Source organism: Bactrocera oleae, chromosome 2, assembly GCF_042242935.1.
Source record: "Bactrocera oleae isolate idBacOlea1 chromosome 2, idBacOlea1, whole genome shotgun sequence".
NCBI lineage: Eukaryota > Metazoa > Arthropoda > Insecta > Diptera > Tephritidae > Bactrocera > Bactrocera oleae.
The window spans coordinates 63,482,170-63,504,882 of NC_091536.1; the positions used below are offsets into that span (position 1 = coordinate 63,482,170).

Here is a 22,713-nt window from a genome sequence, read left to right on the forward strand (position 1 = left end):
TATTGTAGCAGCACTTAGCTGTATTATTCTCGGATTTAAATGTGGATCCACAGTACACTTAAGTTTAAAATTAGTTAGTTTTAGTCAATTTAAAGTAACATATTTTACATAATTCCCAAAAGACAGTTTCGGAATGTTAATTCTAGAGGATGCATTGGGAATGATATAGCTGAGAGTGTATCCCAGGAGGGATCTCAAACCCGCAATTAACTTCTTTACTATTTATGTTTTTGTTGTTCTATTTACGGTAACTTCGGCTGCAACGAAACTATACTTAACTTAAACTAACAAACTACAATATATGCACTGAGGTACTCGTAGTAAAGTTCAGATAAAATCGTTATCCGAACCCTAGTATACAAGTAGAACGGTAATGGATCAGAAATCACTTTTTATATGTCAGCTTCTTTGCACGTTGTGAAGATGTATAGAGAGCCGCCTTTGAATATACACTGAAATTCACACTGTTTTGTCAGCCATTAAAAGCTTCACATTCCACACTGATCCTGAACTAAATGGTCAAGCGACACCTTACACAGCTATGGTGGAGGTCTGATTGCTTAGAACAAGCGGCTTGACTACAATGTCTGACGACTGTTTCTTGGTTTCAATTAGTGGTTCTGATGATCTCAATTTTGTGCAAAATGCTGTACGCTAAACACGTGTGAACATTTTGAATTAATTGTTATATATTATATTAGTCAGTCTTGAGCCGAAACTATTATGCTTTCATTTATATTTATTGTGAACATAAGACTCCGCCTTAAATTTATTTTGCCACAAAACAACAATGCTATTAAGAAAAGGCCTTACAAAAGTCGCATTATATGAACTTCGTCGCAGCGCACAAAACACCTTTAAGATACGAGTCATTGAACTTCCGTGACAGTTTGTATTCGCCAGTTGTTAAGTACAGGTCACACAGTAAGCAATGAAACATCTTAACCCGTTTTCTCGAACGATAGTAGTCATTGTATTACTTATACGCACCAATGTAGATCCACAAGGTAAATTAAACAGTATCTAATACTACAGCTAGATTAACTCAATCTATTACCTCTTAACTCCGCATAGCGCTATCGAGTAAGTTCCAAAATATGAAGGTCAGAATAACGTCTAACAACCCGATAAGAAATCCGCGCGAGGGACGTGTTGAGGTGAGTTTTGATCACGGCGCCAGCTGGGGTACACTTTGCAGTTCAGCTTGGAGTTTTCGTGAGGGCAATGTGGTATGTCGACAACTCGGTCTCGGTTACGCGGCCATGATTAATCAAACAACTACCTTCGGTGACAGCAAAAAGTATCCTTGGAGCATGATCGGCACACTCTGTCGTGGTAATGAGCATCGTCTTTCGAACTGTTTGCGTGAGGCTACCTACCCACGAAATTGTACGGCCGGCAATCTGAATGTAGCCGTTGTACGTTGTGTGCCGCAGAGCGCCGATTTGACTTTGGGTCTGCGTGATATTGAGACCTCAGCGCGTCTAGATTTGGCGCCGATGACTCGTCTTCAATGTGCTATGGAGGAGAACTGCGTCTCGGCCGACGCTTATGTCATACGACTCAAACAACCGAATGCCATACGTAAGCTATTGCGGTTCACAACCAAGGCGGAAAATGTGGGCGACGCGGATTTCAGCCCGTACGCGAACTATAAAGACTGGGAGTGGCATCAGTGCCATGAACACTATCATAGCATGAATGTATTTGCGACTTTTGATGTGTACGATTTGCGTTACAAGAAAGTGGCACAGGGACACAAAGCTTCTTTCTGTCTGATGGACACAAATTGTGTGCCGGGAGTCAGACCCAAATACACCTGCGGAAATGAGACGCAAGGTATTTATTAATAGAATTTTAAGTTTTCTCGATGGACTTTTATAAACTTTTTCGACATGGTAGGCATTTCTATTGGCTGCGCTGATTTGTATACCGCTGACTTGGATTGCCAATGGGTCGATGTGACCGGCTTACCGATAAATCAATATTATATTCTTCGTGTCGCCATCAATCCAGAGTATAAAATTGGCGAACGCACGTTTGAAAATAATGGTGCTGACTGTATTATACATTATACGGGAAAACCGGCGACAACACGAATCACGAATTGTGGACGAACGCCGTTGTGGTTCAACGTTTAATATTTTTCTAAAATCATTAATGTGTGCTTTAATATTTTGAATAAAAAATTAAAACATGTCCGTTTCTAAGGTATTGAGCAGTGGTAGGCCGAGCTGAGGTAGTTCATAATCATAAGGAATAAAAGTTAAACAGAAAACGTTTATAACGGTACGATCTCCTTGGATCATATTATCAACACATGGTTAAGCAAATTTCAAAAGTAAAGAAAAATATATTTGTAATAAATGGAATCAAACGCCCGATATGATTCACAAAGCCTATGACTAGGAATAGGAGAATAGTAAACCCTTAGTTGAAGAATCCGAACTAACTAATTGTATATAACTATACAGATATTTTCGATCTTAAGAGCAAAGTGTCTTCGAAAATATGTGTGTTTACTACATATGTATATAGCATATCGATAGATTTGTATCTTTATGATGTGTCTAGAAGATCTTTAAACTGAATATCGCTGGTAATATTGAAAAAACTTAAACACAATGTTCATTAGGTTTTAAAGCTCAAAAAGTTGAGTAGCTAGTGAAATAAAGACTCAACAAATGACATACCAGTTACACCTGGACTGGTCCTTTTAAATTACGCGCGCCAATCAAATCGATAAATAAAAATTTCCCAGATTGGTACAACCTTTTTCTGTTTTTGTGAATTTTGATCTTCATACATATATCATATCGTATCCTCCTGACCCGTGCTGGCATCGAGTTCAACCCGGATCCTGAGTAATTCTTCTGCTGCATATGCGATAAAAGGCTCAATCCATTTTAGGGATTAGACCACGAGCTACGTGGACCCATGCTGCCAATGCACTACTGCAACAACTGCCTCAACGGCTGTGCAACCTGCACTCTGTTCGCACACTGCGCCGCCACTCCAGTCGAGTGGCCACGAAATGAGCTCACACAGGCAGCATGACTTCCAGTCTGACCAATCTCCTCCCAACCTTTATCCCGCTCCAAACCTCGTGCGAGAACCATGCAGCAACTCCTGCTTTCTCGCACAGTCTGTTCCGTGTGTCAGACCGTAATACGCCGGAACGTCACATCAGTCAAGTGCAATTCTTGTACTGGCTGGTGTCACTTTCTGTCGTGTTCCGGCCTGCGCACTAAACGTAAGTGGAGTGCGTCGTACATTGCCCCGTGCTGTAGGAGTCTGCACCCGCAATCGCATATAGTGGCGTCGCCAAACATCACCCATGCGGATATTACAGCTGCAACAACCACCACCTACACGTACCTCCCTCACCCCCAGGATCACCACCGGACCGCCGAAACAAATGCGACTTCTACAATTTATCTGCAACGGACTTCAGAGTAAGATCGAGGGGAAAGTTGCATTTATAAGCCGGGAAGGCGTATCGGTAGCTGCAGTCCAAGAAACGAAGCTAAACAGCCGCTCAAATCTTCTGAGTTGTGCAGGTTTCAACGTTTTACGTAAAGATCGCGAGCGAGATAACGGTGGAGGCCTAGCCCTCATACTGCAAAACACCGTGCAATGTCGTCTAATCAATGTTGACATCGACCGCAGGGACACTACCCTTGAATGTCAGGGTATAGCTGTTCGGTCGGGCGATGTCGATCTCGAAATATTTAATATTTACATTCCCCCAGTTACATGTTGCCCAACAGGATATCACCCGAACATAGGTGCGCTACTTCGTGGTGAAAATCATTTGGTGCTAGTCGATTTTAATGCGCACCATGATCTTTGGGACTCCTGCCTGTCAAACGATCGTAGGGGGATGGAGCTGGCGGAACAGATTGACATAATTGATGGCGAATTCTGCACAATGAATGACGAAGCCCCCACCAGAATTATGGGCGCCTGTAATAGCTCGCCAGATATTACCATCGCTAGCGGTAGTCTGATAAATAGCATAACCTGGCGACATATGCTTACTCTCGCATCAGACCACAAACCTCACGATTTTATTTCTGTGAATAACCGCACCTTTGTTAATTTATATAAAGCTTCACAGAATTTACCGAGAGCACCTTCACCGCGCTTCCCATTCCTACAGAAGGCATCGTTGGGGAGCGTCAATTCCGCAAGGTGATTACTGTTGCTACTGCTCGCTTCATACCGGCTGGAAGAATCGCGGAACCGCCCCAATTTCCCAGCCGAAGCAGCTGTATTAGCGAACGAGCGCGACACCTTACGCCATGCTGATCTCTGTGATACTCAAATAAGAGATCTCAATTTGGAGATTCGATAAATGGTAAATTAGCATAAGCGGACAAAATGAATAGAGCATCTGAAGTCCTGTAACCTCTCCACCGGTGTGAATAAACTTTGAACTACTGTCAAGGCCTTGTCTAATCCGAGGAGGCATGACGACCGAGTTGAAGTTCAATTCGATGGACATATTTAAGCAGGCAATTTACACTGCACCCTTCGGCTGACAAGACCAAACGATGCCAAAAGACCGCGCACCTCATACTTTCACCGATGGGAAGGTTCAGAGTCCCATCAACAAGTCCAAATCGTCCAAATCCATTGACCCTGACGGAGTAAGCATGCTGATGCTAAAACACCTAGGCTCGACGGGAGTAAGCTATCTCACCAAAATCCTCAACTTATCGATGACCATTTTTCAGATACCCGATGTGTCGAATGTCGGAAGAGTGGTCCCACTACTGAAACCAGGGAAACTCGCCAACAAAGTTGAGTCTTATCGTCCGATAACGGTCCTTTCCCCAGTAGTGAAGAAACTTGACTATCAGCATGGCTTCCGAAAAGTGCGCAGCCCCACCACAGCACTTGGCGTCAATAACGTCCAGATAGTTCATGGCATCAGATTAATCAGAAGCCACCCTGCGAGAGGACGATCCTCGTAGCGTTGGACTTATCAAAAGCTTTTGACACAGTCAACCACACAACGCTACTTGAGGAGATAGAACAATCCACGCTCCATCCAGGGCTGAAGCGGTGGACTATGAACTACCTGAGCGGTCGGTATTCATCAGTACTGTTTAGAGGTCAAAACTCTGAACTCATAAGAATTAAACAGGGGATTCCGCAGGGCGGTGTCCTTTCTCCGCTACTGTTTAATTTCTATATTTCGAAACTCCCTCAGCTACTAGAGGTAATTTCCAAGACCTCGTACGCTGATGACTGCACGATATATACGTATTTTCTGCAAGGAGCGTGGCACTATCCACCACTAAATCAACAGCGATCATTTTTACAAACTGGACTAAGGAGTATAGACTGGATCTAGATATTTCAGATCAGCAACAAAACCCTAAAATCTCTTGCCGGCAATCGGCCCGCCAGTCTTAAACTATGCTGCTCCAACACGGTCGCCTGGATGTGGTGCAACGCAGACAAAGAAGCTTCAGACTTGTCAAAACACTGCACTCCGGACTATCACGGGATGTCTCTTGATGTCCCCAATAGAACACCTGAATAATGAAGCCCGCATGTTTCCGGTTAAGGAACATAACGAGCTCCTCTCTAAGCAGTTTCTGCTGGGACTACCCCTGCAGTTGTCTGCTTGAAGCAGAACCGCCTGCTGCGAACATCAAGTGGTCCTTCCTTGATTACGTCGACGACATTAGACAGTACGCCGACCGGACTTCGGAAGCAACGAACTTTAGACAAGCACACCGCTATTCACAGTGGAGTCATCAACACCTTTACCGACTCAGTGAATGGCGTACTAGGTTAAACTACCACCTATCGCAGACGTAGAGCTCAAGTTGCCTCGTAAATCTAGAGTGACCCTCGCGGAACTTCGTTCTGGATACTGTAGCAGGTAGAGGTCCAGATTCGACCCCGACATACCATATATATTTCCTCCATGCAATGAGTCTCCGCATGACACTAACCACCTCTTTGCTTACCACCCAATCGGGGACTAGATAACCGTTACAACAACAACAACCATTTACAAAAATTATATTCTATACTAGAATTTGATTTTGATCGGTCATTTTGTATGGCAGCTATATGCTATAATACTCCGATCTGAACAATTTCTTCGCGGAATATACCTTACACAATAATCTGTGTCAAATTTCGTGAAGATATCTCATTAAAAAAAAAAAATTTCCATACAAGGACATTTCTTGTACCGTTCAGATTGTATGTCAGCTATATGCCATAGGGTCCGAAATGAGCAATTCCGACTTCTTGGGAAAAAAAGACGTGTGCAAAATTTCGAATCGATGTCTCAAAAACGTATGTTCATACAGATAGATGGACGGACGGACAACGAACATGGCTCAATCGACTTAGTTCATCATGTTGACCATTTATATTTATTTTAAAGAGTCTCCGACGTTTCTTTTTGAGTGTTACAAACATCATGACAAACTTAATATACTTTTTCAGGGGGTTCAAGCAACCTCTGAACCTGCGATATTTCCAACCATTCCTCTACGCAGCACACATTCCTCATTAAAACACGCATCGCACACAACTCACCGTATAACACAACACACCATATTACCCACCAAACACAACCACAACACATCCTACAAATAACCAACCACACTAAACACCAACACTTCAGCCCATGGTTATCCACCACCCAACGGATCAAAAAGGATCAGTTAGACCGGGATGGGTCCCTTTTGCGATATTTACCCGTAACCTAGATGATTCCGCCAGCCGACCGTTCGCGCAAGTTAGTTTCGACGTGTGTGTGTATCCAGAAAAGTAAATAAGAATAATCAAACAGGGTTAATTATAAATAAAGTGGAGTACATATTATAAATTAGTTTAAAAAAAAGTGAAATATAATTGATTTCTAAAATTTTTTATAAAATTTACATTTTTTAATTAACTAACTGAAAAGTGCGAATGAATGTGTTACCAAACGCAACTAAGTGAAATCACCACAGGGCATACAAATATTGAACAACGAATTTACCTGAAATTTTGGGATGGATTTTGATGAAATTACGGCTACAAATACCTTAAAATATGTTGTAGAAGTGTTTTGAGTAGTCTACTTTATCATAAACAGACTTTTGTAAAAACGAAAACTTAGCTGAAAAGCCTACATTTATCATCGCATCATTACTGGTTTATGAATAATAGGTCGAAACTGTTTAACAATCTAACGAAGAAACCGAAAAACCCAAAATTTACATGATCAGGCCATCCCAGACGAGGCTTATGATAAGTGTGTGGAAAATTGGATTAGGGATGAATTTGAATTCCATGACATGCCCTTTATAAAATTTAAGAACACTTCATACTTCTGTAGGGCAAATAACTTCTTATATTCAAGTAGTGGCCTCCTAGTAGTAGCTTGCTTTTAAGATATAACATTGTAATCAATGAATTTTTATGCCACAACTCCTTATTTGCTAATAATCAGAGCCAAAAGATCATTCTGTGCCTACAAAGCGCTTTTACTCAATCACAAATCTGTTGAGGCTAATAATCGTCCTTTGGGAAATTTGTTCTTTCTCTTCTTTAATGCTTCTTCTATAACTTCTAATAAACTTTAGTAAAACCTTACAATTTCTATAGCAAATAACATAAATGACAGACTCTATATTTTTTAAAGTGTCGGAAAGTTTGAGTGTTGTTGCGGCTGCGAATTGTATAAAAATTGAAGTCTGATCCGGTTGTGAAAATCCGAAAAAAAATATCCCTGTAAGGCGGGTTGTTTATCTTCATTTTAAAATGTTTCGGTGAGCATTCAAAGTTTCCCACATAAATGACACGTAAAAAATCTAAATATTTGCATTAAAAATACTATAAGTTTTTAACCGTTTATACAAAATTTTTGATAATTATAAGCTTTGAAGGTGTCGACATAATCGCACAGCAGAGGAAAATTTACGGAAGGATCTTGGTTTGCGGGCTTAAAAAATCCAACTCGTGCAATAGTTAAAGCCGATCAACCATTAAGCGCGTCGTACGTTCGAAAAGAAAATATTGTTCAGCGATGAAGCTCACTTTTGATTGAATGGGTACGTTAATGAACAAAATTGAAGCATTTGTAGTGATGGATTGTGGATTATTCACAAGCTGTTGAGACGCCATCACGTACGGCCTTAACAGTCAATTGGGAATGCTATTGAGGCATGATTAATTACTTTTTTGTGCCTGAATTGGAGGATGTACCGATTTCATCATTAGTATCAAAACTTTTGAAGCCTCTAGAATAAAATTAAAATTAAATTTTAGATCCCGGATTCCTGTAAAGCATAATACTTCCTAAAAAATATTTACCTCAAGGGATTTTTTTTCCATTCAAAATTTGTAAAATTACCATTTTGCAAAGAGAAAAAATCTCAATTAATTTTCAATAAGAGACTCGAGTTTTGACAAAATTAAAGAAAAAAACTTAAAAGTCCATTGTTAAATACATAATATTTTTTATTTTTCATTGTTTATTTCATACTAAATTCTTCGCACATCTTACAATCTTGCTCCTCCTAGTCTCGCTATAATAAAGTTTCCGTACTTTTTATTTTTATATTATTAATTATATTCTTATTATGTTACGTTTTTAAATAATTCAGCTTTTGCGTGGTTCTCTTAAATTAAACTAGTACAGCACATATGTATTTCTTGTATTTGTATTTTTATATTGATTCAATATAAGTATGTACTAAGTAATTAATATGTATGAACGTGTATTACACAAAATATTTGAATGAAGTCATTTTCTTTTTATTTATGGACTAAAAATTCTATATCTATGTTTTTATTTATATTTATATACTCATATGTATGTATGTATGTATGTATTTACGGCATGAAAAGTATTTATTTATTTTATTTAATATTTATTTGATAAGTTGTTTAAAAGTTTATGCTTTGAAGCATCTTTGCATGTTTATTGACACAGTGTGGCTAATAAATATGTAACTATGCATATACGATTTTTGTTTTATGACTTCTATTTAAATTTTATTTTTAGCAGAATTATTTTGCATTCATAAATACTTATTTCTTGATAAATGTACTTTTTTTTGTAGTTACACAGATGTCGCACTAAAAATTCTTTAGTACAAAAGTTTACTAAAAAAATAATAAAATAAAAATAAATTATCTTTAAAGTATTATAAGAGAATTCTATGATCGTTGAGAGACCATATGAGAAGGGTAAAGTATTGATCAGTCGGATGGTTTATTCTACTTCTAGGCGTGAAAAACGAAAACGTATTTTTATCTTGAGTTTTTTTATCAAACATTATTAAAAAATTGTACCTCAAATAGATAGAGAATTAATATTTATTTTTAAATCACTATTTCGCTGCTCAGTATGTTTAGCTTTCTCTCTTGCCAAAAAATTTATGCGAGAAAGCAACACTGTCATCCCTTTGAATTCAGTAGAAGAGAGTATGAGATAGGTAGAACTGCTTGCTTCTCTATTTAATTATGCCAGTATATTAGATTTATACCAGTTGTTTTTTCGAATCGTTAATCTCCAGCGTTTGGTAAATCGACAACAAAATCATTTCATTCCTCAATACTTTGTTAAACCTTTAAAACATCAGTTGAAAGATTCCTTTGATATCTCACAAATATCTCTTGCTAAATGAAAATAACAAGCTCTAGTGAGACCTTGGTATCTGAGGCTTTTAGATATTGATCAATATATAGGAGACCACTATCGTGGCAACCAAAAGATAGGTACTTTAAATTTTTTTATTGAAGCAGTTGTCTCAATGCCAAGCCATGCCTCACACTTCGTAACTTTCTAAAAGTTACATATACCTACATAAGCAGGAATAATAACCTAGAGCAAAAACTTCACCATCTCACCAACTGCATATATTATATGATATGAAACCCGTGTTTTGTCATTTTGTTTCTGTTCGCATTTTCTTTTTTTTAAATTATCATAATTCGAACTAGAAGAGCTGATTTTTTGGTTATCTTTTATATAGTCAGGTGTTACTTTCTTTCCGTTACTTGTTTTGGAGTACGTTTAAGAGAAAAATATTTCAGTTCCTGATGTCATAAACGAAAGTAGACGAAGGTTTCGTTTATGACTACTATGAAAGTTTGATAATACCTATTTTTAAGTGTTTTTTTAATCTAATCCGTTTGCGATTGAGTCATCGAAAGAGTAAAAAGTCTTAAAAATAGCAAAAATGTCGGATTATTGATACACCATCTGATCAAAATTACTGATTAAATCGAATTTGCCCATTAAAGCGTTGAAGAAACAGAGCTTGCGAATCCTCCGGTTGACATCAGAGCAGAGCAGATGATCTGAACATCTCTTATGGATCGACTCAACGACTTGGTTACTGTTTTGGTTGCGGAGATGCTAGGACTCTTGTGAACAGATCTGAATCTTTGAAAAAAACGACGTTGAGTAAATTCATCAAGCGCATCATTAATAGTGACGAAACGTGGGTTTATGAATATCATGTCAAAATTGTCCAACAATCTAGCGAATAGCCCTTCCAAAATTAGCCGAAACCACGGCAAAGTCGGTTAAAAATGAAGGGAATGGTTTTCCTTGATTACCGCGGTGTGGTTCATCATGATTCGTTCCAAAGGGTCAAACGGTCAATAAGGAATACTACTTGGCCGAGGCGTCTATGTGAAGCAACGCTTGTATTGGCTGAAAAGGAGTCTATTTTGAAGTCGATAATAAATATTTGTATTAAAATACGTGAAAACAGTGTTTTTTTGTTAGCCCGAGTCAAATTTGATCAGATATGCTATTCATGTGCTAAATCCTGTATATTTTCTATATTTTTACAGAGGTTTTACTTGTTTCAAAACGAGTATGAAAGGGTTAAGAAAAATTAGCTAAAATAAAATATTATACCCATCCAATTTAATATATAAAAATATATCTTCTATCTATATATAATATATAAAAATGAAACCCGTTTCCCGTTGGCACTCCATAACTTGACTCTAATACTCTGTAGAAGGTTCTTACGGAAAAAAATTAAGAAAATGTCTCAGAAACGGTAATATTAATAATACCAGTGATGATTTCATTTTAATGTAAGTATTTAATAATAATAAAATATGTATACTAAGAGTTAGATTTCATATACTAACTGCAACCAAATACGAAATGCCCTAAACTTCCAGCCAATTTCAGCATTATTGTACACGGAAAAAATTAATTAATTGCCCCTATTTTCCAAGTCGCACAAAATAATTATTTAAATCATAACTGGTTCGGTAATCGAGCAATATAGATAATATAATATAATATAAAGACATTGAACTGAATTAAATAGAACAACCAAGAACTTATATAAAAATATGAAAAAGTCACTTTTATTGCCAGTTTTATATAACTAAGTAAAGTTTTAGGATACTTGTTTATCAATAAGCAGAGCATAAATGTTATAAATAATATTAAATTTAAATGAAGCATTAAAATTATATTTATGCATACAAACATTCATATGTATATGTATATAGATATTTACTAGTTAATAAAAAGCTCGTGATAAAATAGTTGTAAATAAAAATTTATTTCTATACAGATTATAAATTATATAAAAATAGTGCAACAACAAAACAAATTAAATACATATGATTACAATAGCAATTGAAAGGAGTGACAGAGAAGTGAGGAGTAGAAGTGAGAGAAAGGAATTATAATTGTCATTTAAAGATTTGTGTATGTGTATTTAGAGCTTTCTCTTCATTTAAGCAATAAAGTAAACAATACGAATCTGGAATATAATTTTATTAAAGAATTAAAGAAGTTAAGAATGAAATTACTATATAATTTTATTTTGCGTTTCGAAAAGGTGTCTAAAATCAAAAGGTTGATGTGTGTGTATTATATTATCAAATGTCGTTAAAATTTATTTTATAACACTTTTAGTATGAAAATTAATTTGCAAAAAAATTTTAAGAATATCAACAGCTTCGCTTCCTAAGCTATTCAATCCATTGTATCAAATATTATTAGAGAACTGAAAAACTATACAGGGAGCGCCAACTTCTGTCATGTGTAAATATTGTCAATGTGTAAATATTGAAAAACTAAGAAAATCTGCAAAATCCTTCTCTATTTGCTGTATATTTTAAATAATTTTCGTTTATTACACTTTATTTAGAACTGACTGGTCTTATTGGTCTTTCCAAAGTCAACTCTGTTTACTGCGTTTTTAATTATTAGTTTTCGTGTGTTTCAAAGTCTGCGGTAATTTTGTTGCATAAACTTAATCCACTCTGGCGGGGTTTAAGACTGCTTTTTTACAGCTGTAAATACGAAATAACAGGTAGATGATATAAATAAAAAAAAACAGCTTTGAATGGTTTAGTGACGTTTTTTTGTATTCGTTGCAATAATTTACCATAGCAATGTATTATTTCTTTATATAATCAGTAAATAGACATCTCAACAAACATACAGTCACCAAATTTAAAAAGGCTGATATTTTAACGTGAGAATTTTCGATTGAGAATTGTGATATTAAGTAAAAAAAATGTGAAAAAAATAAGTATATTAAAGAAAAAAAATACAGGACAAAAAGGGGAAGTACACTAAATTTCTTATAAAAAAATTGTAAAGATAAATATAATCCAAAACCTCGATTATATTATAGAGGTTATGCTTTTTTTAACTAGGTTTTATAACCTATAACTATTCAACTTTTTTCCATAGGATTCGCAATTTTGCCGGATATCAAGATAAACCGTATTTAACCCTTAAAAATTCAATCACCCCTCTCCTCCTCCTCTTTCCGACCACAGATTGCTCGAAATTTTTTTTTTTCTACTTATTCTACCTTTTACAATAGGTTTCACTTTTATCACTTAGTATCACTTTTTTCACTTCTTACCATTTTCAAAGGTTTCTGCACTGGCCTATCATTGAATACAGCTAACCATAATATAATTTGTAACTCATATTTGTAAATGTTTTTGAATATGTTACTTATGTATGTCCGTAAGTTTTTTTGATTTTTTAAAAGTACTTGTAATAAATATTCAATGTGTAATGATTATTTATTTTCCTCTGCCTTCTGTAATTTATTACTTTATTACTTTATTTTTTGTATGGTATGAACTTGCGTGTCATTGAGCTACCCTTTATAAAAATTACAGTCTTACTTGCTATACGAGTATTATAACACTATTTGACAGTGCACTAGGGACAACTGATGAACTCATGTTTTTTTAATGGAAAATCTGAGTTATATAATAATTAGCTCTCCATTTCTATTTTTTCTGACCTTACCATTCAAACAATTAGAGATGCTGATGTTTTAAATTCCCCCAAAAAATAATTAAATATTGAACAGAGTGGCAAATTCTCGAAAAGTTGAATTAAATTTTACATTATATTCCAATAGAAAAAGATAGCATTATGTAATAATAGCAAGTTCAAGGTATATGTATAGTTCCTTTTATGGGTTTCGATTTTCAATAAGTAATAACCATATGCCCATTAGGATCCAGTTTTCTATTGATATTTTGGGAACAAATATTCTTGATTAAGAACATTCAGTTTGTGGTATGAATTTTGGTGCTTTGTCGATCTGAAATGCAGCATATCAAAATAGAATATTGAATGTAACTCACACTGCATAGGGAGGGTAATAAATCTATATTATAATTGTTTGATGGGCAATTACGGTATTAAATAAAGTATTGAGACATCGGTGACTTTTTTGTATGTACAACAGTGTGTCGTATTTTGTATTTCGTTAATATTCAATATTTTTTTTTACAAAAAAAATGTTTACATAGTAATTAACTGTAAGATTAGCTGGAACACACATTGATTTATATAAAAGAATGATATTTTATTATTTTGCATATATATATTATATATTATCAGTACAATTAATGCGATTTTGTGCTGTATTTATATTTGACTGGTTAATTTGAGAGTTTGTATTTATGTACACATGTATATAAAATGTAGCTTATGTATTTAAAATGTAATTATAATTCAAAATTTCTATATATAATTTATATTATTTCCAAAATATCTACCCCTATACAAATTCGCAAACTAACGAGTTCAATACAAATACAACTGTGTTTTTGTAATTTATGCCAACTCGCTAATTTAATAGCTTTTCTATAAATTTTTGGTATTTTATTTCTATTTTTTCTCTTTTACTTTTGTTTTACTAACATTTTTTGTTGTCGCTTAAACGCTAAATGCACATGTATATAGTTTTGTTTAGTAAATCCATATATATTATGTTTGCATGTATGTACGTGGGTATGCAGTATATATTGCATGTGATATTTAAGTATGCAACTGCTTCTGTATACATATATATATATAGTATTAATGTTTGTATGGAGTCAAAGTTTTAAAAAAGAAAACCTTTACAAAAAAAACATTATTATTGTAGTTTGGTAGTTACATTGTGAGCTGAGTCTCTAAACAATTAATAATTACATTATTTAGTGTATTTTAATTTTTTGTTTACATTACTTTGCGTCTTCTATGCTTGTATACTTATGTATATTTTGCTTTCTCTTGTTGGCATAGTCTTTTGGGTGTATATTTTTTGTTTTTGTTGTTGTTGTTTACTAGTTTCACACGAGTACGAGTAGTCATTACAATTATACCGCTATGCCGGCATAGCTCCTAGCAGTAAATACATACATATGTATATATTTTATTATTATATATTATAACTACAGTTATTTATAAACTTTTTCGAATATTTCTTTCGTTTTTTTTTTGCTGCCACTTTTGCACAATACAAAAAGAATACAAATCGAATACATATTATATAACTACAATTAGATAGTTGCGTAATGCATTTGCAAAAAAATTGTAAAAACTTTAATGCTTACAGAATGCAAAAAAGTTGTTTTTGTGTGTTTTTGTTGTTGTATCGTGCACTATTTGCATAATTTGTTTGTATGTAACGTTTGCTTACAAAATTTACGCTTAATTAACATAGTAATCTATAGTAATGTTTTTGTGTCGTTTGTTGCATACGCTACTGCGCTTGTATGTGTGAGTGTGTGTGCGTATGCGTTACTTATATATGTATGTATGCGCTACATTAATTAATTTATATGTAGTATTATAATTTAACATTGAAAACACCAGCACGTATGTATGTATGTGTGTGTTTGTTGCTCACTTCGCACCAATTCATTGATGTTTGTTGTGTGTATGTTTTTTTTTCTGGTAATTTTATGCGCCTGCGTACAATTATCACTTAGTGTTACTTATTGACTTATGCTATCAGCTTTCAACGGTCGTCGAGGAAACGCTGTGACTAGTGGTTAGTAAGTGTTCGGGAATGGGTATCGGCTGGGTGCGCAGCGGTTGCTTCTTCTGCAATGAAGAAATCATAAAAATAAATAAATAAAATTGTAAATTAATTTTTTTTATAATATCTACTAAGCACCTTTCTTCTGAACGGAAAACAGCCAGCTTTTTCCGGCTCCGGCACAGCGTTGATCAACAAATCGGGCGTTGGACTGTCGTCGACGCCGAATACATTCAGTTCGCGGAAGCATTCTGTTTCCATCATTTCATTTTGCCACGAAATCGACACGGAGCCGGTATTAAATTTGCTATAGAAGTTCGTATCGGAGTCGTCAATATTGACACCCTTCACTGTCGAGAATTGTTCAATGTCGAGCACATCCTTGGCATACACAGCGTGTGGCTGTGGAATAAAATGGATTTTTGAAAAATGAGTTAGCTCGGAAATTAAGTTGTTATGTAATAAAATAATTATTAAGAAAGAAAAAAAATATTTAGCTTAGAAGTTAAAAATCATATTGGGAATAGTATATACATAATTATATAGCGAGTAAATCACTTTTGTAATAATAATAAAATCTCCTCAGCGTAGGCTATAGAACTGTGAAGTGTGGTAGAAAAGAGTAGACAATTTTCTTTGTGATATTATCACAATTGATTAACATTATAATACATAATAATCAAAATAAATAAAAACAACAAAAACATTAAGTACGGCTGCACCGAAGCTATAGTAACCTTCACGATTCTGTTCTTATAGTATCTTGATTTTGATCCATCAGTTTGTACGGCTCGATATCGGTGGTTCTGACAAATTAACAGCTTCTTGGGGAGAAAAAGACTTGTGCAAAATTTCAGCGTGATATCTTAAAAAATGAGAGACTTTGCGTATATACAGACAGACAGCCTGACATGAATAAATCGGTTCTGCTCGTAACGATGATCACATGTACATATATTATATATATACATTATATACTTGGAAAGCAATATTTAATGCTCAGTTCTAACAGAATTTAACCCATCCTTGCTAAAATATATAATATATATAGTATAGTACTATACATTTACATTACGGTAAAGGTGCTAAAAACATTTGCTTCCAGTGAATTTTGTTATTATAGCTTTAGCGGTTTACAAGATATGCACATTAAACCTATTAGGGGCGGAATCACGCCCACTTAAAAAAAATTTAAACTTCAGACACCCCTCCCTAATGTGATCCTGTGCAAGAAATAACAGTCTTGTATCTAATTGTGGAGCTTAGTTATTATAATTTATTTGTTTTTGATTAATGGCTTTTTGTGGGCGTGGCAGTGGTCCGATTACGTCCATCTGCAATACCAACCGTCTTACGGTACCAAGAAACATGTGTACCAAGTTTCATAAAGTTATCTCAATTTTTACTTAAGTTACAGCTTGCACGGACGGACGGACGGACAGGCAGTCACCCGGATTTCAACTCGTCTGTTCATCCTGATCATTTGTATATATATAACACTATATCTAACTCGATTAGTTTTAGGTGATACAAACAACCGTTAGGTGAACAAAACTATTATACTCTGTAGCAAAATGTTGCGAGAGTATAAAAATTCAATAGTGTCATCAATTTTTCATTAATTTACTTTTAAAACTTTTTATTCCACTAAGATAATGTAAGTAAAAAGTGTATTTTTAGACATGTGGTTTTCAATGAGGGAAATTTTTTTTCGGATTTGGTCTTCATAATAGCTGTTACTAGACTTATACTCAGCATAATAAATAGACTTACTCCGGAACAAAATTTGCAAATCGTGCAAATCTATTACCAAAATAATGCGCGGTTCGCCCGATGAAATTTTCGGTTTCACAAGAAAATTTTGTTCAGCGATGAAGCTCGCTTTTGGTTGAATGAGTAGCCATTGTTAAGACACTGTTACAACTTCTAAAAAATAAAATGTTTCTGTGCTCCATGGGCATTCCCTCTGCATTAGTCTATATTAATTCAAAAATGAAGCCGGGAATAATATTATAGTCAATGGGGAACGGTATAGAGCTTCGTTCCTGAATTGGAGGATGTTGATGACATTTGGTTCCAAAAAGACGGTGTTACATGCCATGAAAATACTTGCTGCAAAAAAGGTTGAGAGTTGCGCCTCTGCGCGCTGGAATTTGTTTAAGACAGCTGCGGAGGTCATTTGTCCGAAATCATTTTTAAAACATAATGGCAAACACTTATCTTTATAACAAAGCTAAATTCTTGGCTATAACATTAAATTATTCTTCTTGAAAACCATATATCTAAAAAAAAAACACTTAAAAGATATATGTAGATTCCCTTGGATGAAACTGTGTTATAAAACCAGTTGAGATAGTCTAAAAAATAGTTTGGTAGTTTAAAATTTTGAATAAATATTTTTAAGACTCTCCCAAAAAAACTAGAGAATTATTCCGAAATTAGTTAAATTTTTTTTAACCAGTATGGCAATTATTCTTTCCTAAAATAATTCTGTCATACTTACGTCTGGTACAAAAGGCGGCTTCACCATGCCTGCCTCCAGCCGTTTCCAGTTAATGCAGTTGAAGAATGGATGCAATTTCACTTCACGTGCACCGTAGCGACCATTTCGACAGCCAAGTCGTACTTTTATGGATTTAGCGAGCAGCTGCTGACATAATGATTTAGCCTCATCACTAAATTTGCTAGAATACTTTTCATTGTCCTCCTAAAAATAAAAATAAACAAATATGAGGCCATATTTAGAATAAGAAATATATATGCTATAAGTATTATATAGTCTGTTTCATAACTATAACTTTTTACAACAATTTTACTTATTATTTAATATTTGCTCATACAGTCCAACATGGCTTAAATGTTATATAAAATGTACTTTGACTTCAGTTCTCATAACCTCAAAATTAACCTAAAAATATTTATGACGTCAAAATTTCGATTTTTAGAGCAAACTGAGTTCATTTCGTGATTCGCAAATGATTTTCCGACTCACCTTCACACGTCGATCGACCTCTTCGCGTTTCACCTTCTCTTTGCGCATGCGGAATGGCGCCTGACCTTCGATCATTTCATATAATAAACAACCGAAACTAAACCAATCCGGTGAGAATGAGTATTTTTCATTGTCGATCACTTCTGGAGCCATGTAACCTGCATCAAAAATTAAAATAAAGATGTTAGTACACGGAAATATTAAGAGACGAACAGTTTTGCGTACTTACCCACAGTACCGACACGCCCGCGCACCAAATCACCCTCCGGTATTTCGACGGCTAAACCTAAATCTGATATTCGCACATGCCCGTGATCGTCCAGCAATATATTCTCCGGCTTACAATCTCGATATACAATACCCTGTTGGTGTAGATGCTCCAATCCGCAGACAACTTCGGCGGCGTAGAAACGTGCTCGTACCATTTCAAAGCCCGGATCGCCACCCATATTATAAATATGGAATTTCAAGTCACCGCCTGTGGAAGTAATAAATATGGGAATTTAAAACGTGAATGGAAATATTAAATAACAGTCTACTCTAGGAGTGAGGGATTTAATAGGTACAGCGCTAGAGGACAACAGAGATCTAACGCGTTTCTAATCCGATATAATTTGGACAAAAGTGCCTCTTCTTGCGAGCTCATCGACTTTGCAGTGTCCATAAGTTCAGCTATGATCAAGCCACCAAACGAGTCTGATAACGAAGTTGCTTGGTTGTATTGATAGTGAGGACAAACACTCTTTGTTTAGCTTCGTGCGCACATGAGTGAGCTAAACGGTAGTATTGCAGCTCTGCTGTTGGAATAAATGCTCACATCCCTGGAAGAGGCTGCACTTCGGAGCAATACGCTTGCTGGTACCTTACTGACAACCGCTACTGCATGAAAAACTCTACAATGATTCGAAACTGCCTGAAACTAAGCTTGACAGAGCGCTCTTTACAGAAAGCTCCCCCTCCAACTTTCCTATAAATACTTTTTTTTTTCTTGGAAATTATAATAATACTAAATTCGGTTACAACAACAAAAAAGTGTATTATATCAAATATGATTATAGTTTTCATGGATTTTCTGTGTACCTACTATGTAGGATTACATCCACATCATATTATATTTTCCTCGAATAGTAAACAAATTTTAACAACCTTCCTAATTCTCTTCCAGATTGTAATCTGTTTCGCAGCATCTGACATATTTTAGAATATAGTTGATTGATTTCAGAAAACTAAAATCTCTCGAATTATATTACACTAATCGTTTCTAGAATTTTAGACTAGAGCTGGGTCACACTATGCGATAGAAGTAACAGTTATTAACCAAAAATCAACTGTTCTAATAGCTCACCATTCATGATCGTTAGCACAAGGCAGAGGGCATCCTTCGTCTCGTACGCGTACGCCAAATTAACAACGAAGCGGGAATTGATTTTCTGCAAAATCTGTTTCTCTATAAGAACCATCGATTCACCCTTGCGCTTTTTTATGCGTTTCTTCTCGAGCTTTTTGCAGGCGTACATTTTACCAGTTGCACGTACCTAAAATCAACAACAAAGAAGAGAAACCAAGAAAAAATGTAGAAACCAAAAATGGTACACGATTGCGACGAAAAAACCTAAAGTGTAACTACATACATACATACTCGTACATACGAATAGAAAAACATATTTCTATGGCACTCGTATTTCTATTGTAAAACATGAGCGCCATAAAAATGGGATTTGCATTATATTTGCATAGTTTACAATTTTACCTCGCTTCCCACTCGTAGACTCGTATATATGTAAGTATGTTCTGGGCACTTACCTGACATGCACAGACCTCGCCGAAGCCACCTTTACCCAATACGCGATACATGCGAAACGTTTTGTAGGTGATAGGTTGAGCCTCGAGCCATTTCCATTGCAAATAACTGTGTTGAGAGAGAGGTAAAAGTGGATTATTTTAAAATGCAATTATGCCATATCTGTTGGCGGCAGTAATATTTCGGTACATACATATGTATACACAAATATGTATGTGTGTATGAATCTTTGATTTTGCCGCAGAACGCTGCAGCTAGCTTGGACATATAAAATTGGGTTTTCGAATTTTTTGTAAAAAAAAAAACCCAAAAGAATATGGAATAATGTGGTATTTTTATAGAAATTATTTTGATTATCCTATAATTACCATAATGGACCAACTCATAGACAAACCGAGTACAGGGAATACTATGTATATTATTTACGAGCTCTGTGAACAGTCTCTACCAACCTCAGTCTCAGACAACTGCAGCGTTTTCAATTCGTGGTTGCTGCCTTTAAGTTAGCGGTAGAATTACTGTTCCGAAGTGCAGCCTCCTTTGGAAAGGTAACGATCCACTTTGATAACAGTGCGGCGATACTAGCCTTGAGCTTACTTTCTGTGCGTTAAGCAATGCCTAACCCTCTCAATTGCATAGAGTCTCTTTGTGATAAGATTAGTATGGGTGCCAGGCCACAACGGAATTGCAGTTAACTGCAAAGCCGACTAACTCTCTTCGTGCGTTGTACTACTAGATAGCAGAGCTTCGCGGGAGCTTGGCTAACATTTGAATACTATCAGTTGCTGTCGCAGGATCATTTTGATCGAAGATCAATTGCAAGAGATCCAGTGAGTTCTTTGACCCCACTAAGGCTCGTTGCCTGTTGTCGCCCACGCTGTAAGGTTGAGAATCTTACCGAATGCCAGATGCAGAAGCTGTATTGAAGAAGATGAGGTACAAACATAACTAAACATTTCGTTCTTGATTATCCCGCATTTGCGGGATCAAGGCTTGAACATTCGGGGGCTCACACTTTCAGATATCTCACTGAGGTGTTGGGAATAGAACTTAAATGCCTAAGCAAATTTGTGTTGGCTTCAGACGCTTTGTCGATTTATAAGATCGCTTACTTCGCCCAAGTGCGATTCCCATCTTGAAGAGCAGCCATCGAAGTTAACCTAACATATATCCCCAAACTGGAATATCGCTATAGTCAATGTATCGTCCTCTATAACAACTATGTTGAATAATGAAATCGTTGATTTTCAAAAAAAAGGCGATTAAAGCGATACGAACTTTTAAGCTTGATTCACAATTTCAGCATTAATATCTGTAACTATGGTATTTAATTTGTTTTCCTCATAATTAAGTCGGCCATCGTAAAGAAGCAAACTATGTAAAAGCAAATTTGGACCAAATGAATTATTGTTATTAATAGATAATGGAGCATATTTCAACCTTGTTGTATTTAGTTATTTTCGTCTCTTATTGCCTACTTAAGAAATGACGTAGAGCGAATATTTTCAATACAAATATCTTATCATGCGTCCTTAACTAATTTACACGTTTGCTGCATCCATTTTTTGGTCCATAGCTGTATGTATGCATGGTTAGGTGCAAATGCAGGTGCTATGTGTATGGCATTTGTCGCGCAAATAGCGATGTGAGCATTTTTAGCTAATCTAATTTAAGAAAATATTTTTCTATTTCCATTTTACATGGCATACCATGATTTACACAGCTGTTTTATGCGATTGACGATGGCAAATAATAGCCAATGTATAGCAATATACCTATTGTATTTATGGTATGTGCGGGCACGTTCGTATAAGTGCTCACTTAAATACGTATGTATGCGTCTTTGTGTGTGCAGATATTAAAAATACTTTTTACTGGGAAATCCCTCTTACGCAAATCGCTTAGTATTTATAGATAATACAAATTACTTGAGCGTTTTTCAATTAATGCTAAGGGAATGCAAATATACAAGTATATGTATATATACATATAAATATGTATGTATATATAGGTATATACTAGTGTATTTATGTATATATAATAAAAAAAACGTTAACTTCGGTTAACCGAAGCTATAATACCCTTCACAAATACAAAAGATTATTTGGAAAAACTGACTTAGACAATAAGCCATGCCAAAACCGCTTAAATAACCAAAGTTTTTGGGCTTAGTACTCGTATCGAAACAGTTAAGCAGACTCTTTTGAGTACCCAAAAAGCTGAGATTTTTCGTGAGCCTTTTACGCGCCTTATATTATAACTTATCAAACTGACTTAGCTAAGTAGATTTAGTCATGTCCGTCTGTCTATCTGTATATAAGAAGTGTGTTAAAAATTTAAGCGATTTTCAAATATATTAAATAATAATTGTAAAAGGACGACCCTTTAAGGTTATCTTTGTTTTTGGAAATAGGGAAAAGTCACACGGAGTCATTTCTGTCGAAAATGAAGGCTGGGGCCTCGTTACATTATTATTTTTGGTCAAAAATTCACGAACAAGTAACGAAGTGTGAGCTTTTAACAAACGAAAATAGCCAAGCTCATAAAACTAAATATAACCTTAGCGGCTGCTACAGAAAAAGTGAGCAATGAACGCGGCTGCAAATTTTATCTCACTTCAGGGA

General features: G+C 35.5%; 2 protein-coding genes, 1 long non-coding RNA gene and 1 pseudogene across 4 annotated transcripts in view; 3 read left to right on the top strand and 1 right to left on the bottom strand.

The window, feature by feature from the left end:
* The first annotated feature begins 765 nt into the window (after positions 1-765).
* On the top strand, positions 766-2,199 carry Loxl1 (Lysyl oxidase-like 1). The gene is made up of 3 exons (XM_014242376.3): positions 766-1,007; positions 1,075-1,839; positions 1,903-2,199. Exons 1-3 carry the CDS (start codon positions 932-934, stop codon positions 2,139-2,141), a joined length of 1,080 nt encoding a protein of 359 aa, XP_014097851.3. The 5' UTR covers positions 766-931; the 3' UTR covers positions 2,142-2,199.
* Positions 2,200-3,247: 1,048 nt separating this feature from the next.
* LOC118682063 (uncharacterized) lies at positions 3,248-4,541 on the top strand (annotated as a pseudogene).
* Positions 4,542-7,686: 3,145 nt separating this feature from the next.
* On the top strand, positions 7,687-8,468 carry LOC118682055 (uncharacterized). Its single transcript, XR_004977719.2, has 2 exons — positions 7,687-7,823; positions 7,900-8,468. It is a non-coding gene; the product is annotated as an uncharacterized lncRNA (long non-coding RNA).
* Positions 8,469-11,622: 3,154 nt separating this feature from the next.
* Positions 11,623-22,713, bottom strand: part of Gprk2 (G protein-coupled receptor kinase 2) — a 231,086-nt gene continuing 219,995 nt past the window's right edge. For both annotated transcript variants that reach the window (XM_070105492.1, XM_070105491.1), the window contains exons 9-15: positions 20,092-20,197; positions 19,634-19,823; positions 18,518-18,766; positions 18,289-18,446; positions 17,800-18,003; positions 15,435-15,698; positions 11,623-15,361 (exon numbers count right to left, since the gene is read on the bottom strand). In XM_070105492.1, coding sequence (XP_069961593.1) covers positions 15,269-15,361; positions 15,435-15,698; positions 17,800-18,003; positions 18,289-18,446; positions 18,518-18,766; positions 19,634-19,823; positions 20,092-20,197 — 1,264 coding nt within the window. In that variant the 3' untranslated portion in view covers positions 11,623-15,268. The remainder of the gene's footprint in view (positions 15,362-15,434; positions 15,699-17,799; positions 18,004-18,288; positions 18,447-18,517; positions 18,767-19,633; positions 19,824-20,091; positions 20,198-22,713) is intronic.